At 49.0% G+C, this 6,079-nt stretch overlaps 1 protein-coding gene across 1 annotated transcript in view; it reads left to right on the plus strand.

Moving 5' to 3' along the window:
• The window catches only part of BPI (bactericidal/permeability-increasing protein), a 28,639-nt gene that overhangs the window by 13,323 nt on the left and 9,237 nt on the right, over positions 1-6,079 (plus strand). Inside the window, exons 7-10 of the mRNA XM_012803795.2 lie at positions 183-274; positions 3,183-3,359; positions 4,037-4,096; positions 5,758-5,925. Of these exons, the coding sequence (XP_012659249.1) occupies positions 183-274; positions 3,183-3,359; positions 4,037-4,096; positions 5,758-5,925 (497 nt within the window). The remainder of the gene's footprint in view (positions 1-182; positions 275-3,182; positions 3,360-4,036; positions 4,097-5,757; positions 5,926-6,079) is intronic.

Below are 6,079 nucleotides of genomic sequence, written 5' to 3' on the forward strand. Positions count from 1 at the left end.
TGTTTGGCGGGTCCGGGCTGGATTTGAACCCGCCACCTTAGGTGTATGTGGCTGGCGTCTTAGCCACTTGAGCCACAGGCACCGAGCCAGCACTGCAGTTTTTGATCCAATTGTGGGTGATGCTGAGCCTGCATCACAGGACCCAGGGATGGTGTCTCATGGTTCATCTCCTTTTTCTCTAGTGAAGTCCAAAATAGATGGTGTGGCTGGGATCGACTTCCGTCTGGTGAAACCTCCAATAATCACCACTGAGTACCTGGAGATACAGCTGAAGGTGAGGCTTACACGGAGAATCACAGAACCTCAAGCCTCTCCCTCAGACCCTCCCAGGAGCCCCTTGGTCCTTAGAAACAATCTTGTAATGACCTGTCCATCTCTTACCTGCCCCAGCACCCTCTCCCTCTCCACTCTCCTCTGACTCTCCCTGCTCCAGGCAGTCTGGCCTCCCGCTTTTCCCAAGGCACACTATGCCTGCCGTCCCCAGGGCCTTTGCACTTAACCATTCCCTCTGCCCAGGGTGCTCTCCCCCAGACAGCCACACAGCTCTCCTGTGCTTTCATCGGATCTTTGGTCGATTACCCCCTCCCTAGAGAGGTCTTCCTAGCCTACTCTTGCTGACATAGCTCTCTGCCCCCACATCCTGTTTGGTTACTAATTCACACACATGCACACACACTGTCTCGAGTCTATCTCCCTTACTATGATGAGAGGGAAGGGGCTGTGACTACCTTGTTCACTACTGTATATGCAGCACCTGGAACTATGCTCGGCATATAATAAGTGCTCAATAAATATTTGTTGGATGGATGGATGGAAGGGAAGATGAATGGGTGGATGGATGGGTGGATAGATGAATGAATGGATGGATGGATGATGGATGGGTGGATTAATGGATAGATGGATGGGTGGGGGCAAGGATGGGTGGATGGGTGGATGGGTAAATGGGTGGGTGGATGGGCAGACGGATGAATGGATATATGGATGGAATCTGATTTCATGCCACTTTCCCCCTTACTCACCACCCTCCAACCAGACACATTGGTCTTGCACCTCCTGAATTACATGAAGCTTATTGCTGCCTCAGGGCTGTTGTTCTTTCTGCCTGGAACTCTCTTCCCTCCCAGTGTCCACCTCTACCCTGCTGGCTTCTTACTCCCCGTGGGTCTCTGCTCAGCTGTCTCTCCCAGAGCAGTCTTCCCACCACCCCGGGCAGAGCAGGTCCCACCTCCTGGACTCCATGCTGCCCTTCGTCCTTCCCCAACCCATAATTTATTTCCTTTGCTTGTGGTGTACTGGTTTGTTCCAAAACACATTCAATGCAAAAAAGAACATTTAGAAACTACAGAGGAGTTGAGAAATAAACAGGAAGGAAGGAAAGAATAGAAAGAAATCACCCACCCAAGTCCTAAAAGCCAGAGATAAGCGTTGTCAACACACAGCAGACGCACACACACATACAAATACACACACATCCCATTTCTTTTTTTTTTTTTTTTTTTTTTTTGAGACAGAGCCTCAAGCTGTCCCCCTGGGTAAAGTGCCATGCGGGTCCGGGCTGGGGATTCGAACCCGCCACCCTAGGTGTACGTGGCTGACGCCTTAGCCAGTTGAGCTATAGGCGCTGAGCCACACATCCCATTTCTACGGAGAAAGAAACACACACAGAACCCACAGTAGGGGTTGGGGAAATGTCCACATATATCCTCGTATATAGACATAGAAATGCACCCATACACACGAGCATTTGCAGGTGACGTATCAGACATCCTGCTTTACAACAGTTCAGAATGGAAATGTGGAGCATGAATATCTTTCCGCGAACCATCCTCCTGCAGGCCTCTTACTGCCTGTTGGTTCTTTCAGTGGAAAGCTTGGGATAAGACACGCGGACACTGCCCCCTCCTGGGACATTTCGTCTCTTTCCATTTTTTTTTTTTTTCTACAAACATAACCAAAGCTGCAGTGCTCATCCTTATAATCCTACCCAAACTCAAATATTTTCTAGAAGTAGAATTGCAGAGCTAAATGTCATGCTAAAACCGTCCACATACGTCTAAGGGAGACAACAGAGTAAAAGAGAAAAACAAGGGGTAATTATCCACAGTGAATGAGAAAGCCCCATGGACCTCCTGGGCTCGTGCCAGGAAGGGGTGATGGCTGAAAACCATGGGGTGTGTTAATCACATAAATGCACAAGACGAGCCATCTAGATTTTGCCTTTCTCACTAACAAGTACGTAATGAATGTGGTTCCTGATCAGCTCACCAGTACGTATCATTTTTAAGAGCTGCCGATTTCGTACTCTGGGTGTCGGGTTCATTGATTTTAAACAATGAAATGATTCAAAAGGACAGAGAACGTTGCACACTTCCAAGTACCCACCGCCCAGATTTAAGAAATGTTAACATTTTGTCCTCTTTGCTTCTGGTTTCTTTTGTCAAAATGAAACACTGTAGAAATAAGGAGCTGAGGCCCCCTTGGGCAGTGCTCTACAAACCTGCCCCAGCCCAGGGGACCAAGCTGATGACATCAGCTGTGTGTATCCTTCTTGCTTATGTTTTTTTTTTTTTTAACTTTTTATGTGCCTTTAAATTTTACTTAAGTGGTATCCTAGCATATGTATCCATCACTAATTTGCCTTTTTAAGCTCAACATTATTCTTTAGCTCAATAAATGATCTGCTTTTGCAATGTGTTGCCAAATTGCTCTTCCTACATAATGCAAACAAGCCTAGAACACTCACCACAAGTTGGATGGGATCAGTTAACACGAACAACACTTAAAGCAATTTATTTCTTCTCAAATTTTGCTAACTTTATAGATGAAACCAACAAACAAGCAGAATTTCATTGCTCTCCTGATAGAATTTCTCTGCTTATTAGCAAGGTTGAAGCTGAGCCCGTGGAGTACTCAGTGGATGCCTGGGTTCAGTTCCTGGCTCTGCCACTAATCAGCTGTGTGACCTTGGACAAGTCATTTCCCTTCCTGTGCCTCCTTCTTCTCCTGTAAAACGAGTGGAATGACACCCTCTCCCAGGAGGTGTGATGCTATCATTAGTTTTGGGTCATTGCTTTTCCCTGTGTGTGTGACCCGTGTCCTCAGACCATTTATTCCTGGGATGCAGATGTTGAATTATAATTCCTGAAGGATGCCTGGGCTCACTCTATTGCCTCTACCCCCAGGGGGAGTTTTTCAGGATTTCCAACCCCTACCCACCTCCCTATACCCCACCAGCGATGGAGTTTCCTGCTGTCCACAACCGCATGTTGTACGTGGGCCTCTCTGAATACTTCTTCAACACAGCAGGGCTTGTGTACCAAGAGGCTGGAATCTTGAAACTGATGCTTAAGGATAAAATGGTAAGGCCGGTTGTGGGTAAGTGTAGGAAGAGCACTGGACTCAGAGTCCAGCAGAACTTCTGCATTTGAAGTTTTCTTTATGGGGAAGATCGGGTGTTGACTCCAGAGTTGGCCAGACCGAAATTCAAACGTTAGCCCCGTCCCTTTCTAGTCAGATCACTTTGGAGCAGTTAGTCAACCTCTCAGAACTTCAGCTTCCCTTTACTGTTACTAAGACACCAGTAACAGTATCTCCCTCAGAGTGGTGGGAGATGCCACAAGGATTAAAATGAAAGCATGAGAGGCCCTGAGCTCACACTGAGCCTGTGAGCATAAGGATGATGAATATGCCAGCTAACTGAGCACCTGCCATGGGTCCGGCTCTCTAATCCAGCCTTAGCAGCATGGGGCACCAGAGGCGGGAAAACTGAAGGTGGGGCACCCTATATGATTGGTCTGAGGGCATATTGGGCTTGCTCACAGGCAAGGAGGAGGCAAGTCGAGTGTCACTGACTGTATATCCTGGCCACTCTGAGCCAACTGCTACAGGAGTTGTGCTCTGGTTTCCAAGCTGGCTGCCGCAGAGGGGGTCAGCGTCCTGTGGTCACATCTGATCTGGCCATTGCCATTTGTGCATTTGGTCTCCAGCTACAATATAAGGCCTCAAGAGTCTTTTCTTTTCTCTTCTCGGGCTACAGATTCCAAAGGAATTCGGATTCCGACTGACAACCACATTCTTTGGAACCTTCCTGCCCCAGGTATGGAGGGGCTCACTCAACCAGCTCAAGAGGCGGGCTGGAGATTCTGGGGAAGGAAGGCCTGGGCTCTGCTGAGACTGGATGAGAGAACTGGATGAGGCACTCCCTGTACCCCATCCAGAGGCAACCCAGCATGAGAGAGAGGAAGTGGCTTTATGCAGCCTATCCCAGTAGCGAGAAAGGCTCCAAGTACCCAGGCCACCAGGCATAAGATGGATATGGACTCTTGGCCATTTAGTAAATATTTTTTCGTACCCATTATGTGCCTGGAGCCCTGTGTTGGGAACCCAAGAGAACAGATCATATTCCTGCCTTTCTGGAGCTCCCAGTGCAGTGGAGAGAAAAATACCATTCAAGTGCACAAATAATGAGTAAAACCAACAGATGGATGAGGTTACTATAGACAAGATGGTTGAGGAAGGCTGCTGTTTTCATCTGCTTGGGCTGCCATAAAAATACCACAGACTGGGTGGCTTAAACAACAGGAATTTATGTCTTGTAGTTCCTTAAACCAAAAGTCCAAGGTGAAGGTGCCAGCAGATTCAGTTTCTGGTGAGGGCTCTCTTCCTGGCTTGTGGATGGCCACCTTCTGGCCGCATCCTCCTCACACAGCCTTCCTTAGCACATGCATGGGAGGTGTGGGAGAGAGCTCTCTGGTGCTCCTCTTAAAGGACACTAATTTTACTGAATCAGTGCCCTGTCCCTATGACCTTGTTTAACCTCAGTTACTTCCTTGGAGGCCCCATCTCCAAACACAGCCCCACTTAGGGTTAGGGCTCCAGTATAAGAATTAGAGGGACACATTCTATTTAAAACAGCCTCTCCAGTGGTGGTACCCCCCAAACTTTATATACAAAGAAGTACAGGTTGAGAAATGGCTGGCAGGAGTACCCAGGGATATTGTCTTGAAGCTGCATTTGTATAAAAGTCACATTCTTTTTACTCAGACTAGGGTTCACCTGGGGAAGGATCAGTGGGTAGGAAAGATGGGGGAGGGTGACCAAGTCCCTCCTTAATTTCTCCTGAATCTGCTCTCTGAAGAGATGACACTGAGGCCTGAAGCAAGGGAGAGCACCAGGCAAGGTAGACATGGGGGAACAGCATTCAACAAGAGGGAAGAGAAAGTGCATAGGGTTTTAAATGGCAAGAAATCAGGTTGTGGGCTCAGCACCTGTGGCTCAAGTGGCTAAGGCGCCAGCCATGTACACCCAAGGTGGCGGGTTCGAATCCAGTCCAGGCCCGCCAAACAACAATGATGGCTGCAACCAAAAAATAGCCGGGCGTTGTGGCGGGCGCCTGTGGTCCCAGCTACTTGGGAGGCTGAGGCAGGAGACTTGCTCGAGCCCAGGAGTTGGAGGTTACTGTGAGCTGAGATGCCACAGCACTCTACCCAGGGGGATAGCTTGAGGCTCTGTCTCAAAAAAAAAAAAAAAAGAACTCAGGTTGTGTTGGAGAGTTGCCCGTGGCCAGAGATTGAGGACAAGAAGTAGAGACGTGTAGGGTCAGGTTGGGAGAGTGCCAGGCTGTGCAGTCTTAGAATTTATTCTCGGAGCAATGGGAAACTATTGGAGGAGTTTAAGTAGGGGCAGGGCAAAACATGATTTGGAGACATTTTACCAAAAACTACCCTTTTTTATTGGTTGTCCCCCCTGGGGCTGTAGGTGGCCAAGAGTTTCCCTGACATGTTCATTAACCTTGCCATCTCAGTCTCCGCCCCACCACACGTGTCCATGCAGCCCTCCGGCCTTGTCCTCACCCCTATCCTGGACGTCGAGGCCTTTGCTGTCCTCCCTAACACCTCCCTGGCTCCCCTCTTCCTGATTAGCACGGTAAGCTGTTCCTAAGTATGGGCAGAGGGGGAGTCCTGGGTAGTGCCCAGAGCACTGTCCTTGGGGTTAAGAGACTGGGTGTCGGGGAGCACTTGTGGCTCAAAGGAGTAGGGCGCTGGCCCCATATGCCGGAGGTGGTGGGTTCAAACCCAGC

This window comes from Otolemur garnettii, unplaced genomic scaffold (assembly GCF_000181295.1).
Source record: "Otolemur garnettii isolate 467f Iridium unplaced genomic scaffold, OtoGar3 scaffold00023, whole genome shotgun sequence".
In the NCBI taxonomy this organism is placed as follows: domain Eukaryota; kingdom Metazoa; phylum Chordata; class Mammalia; order Primates; family Galagidae; genus Otolemur; species Otolemur garnettii.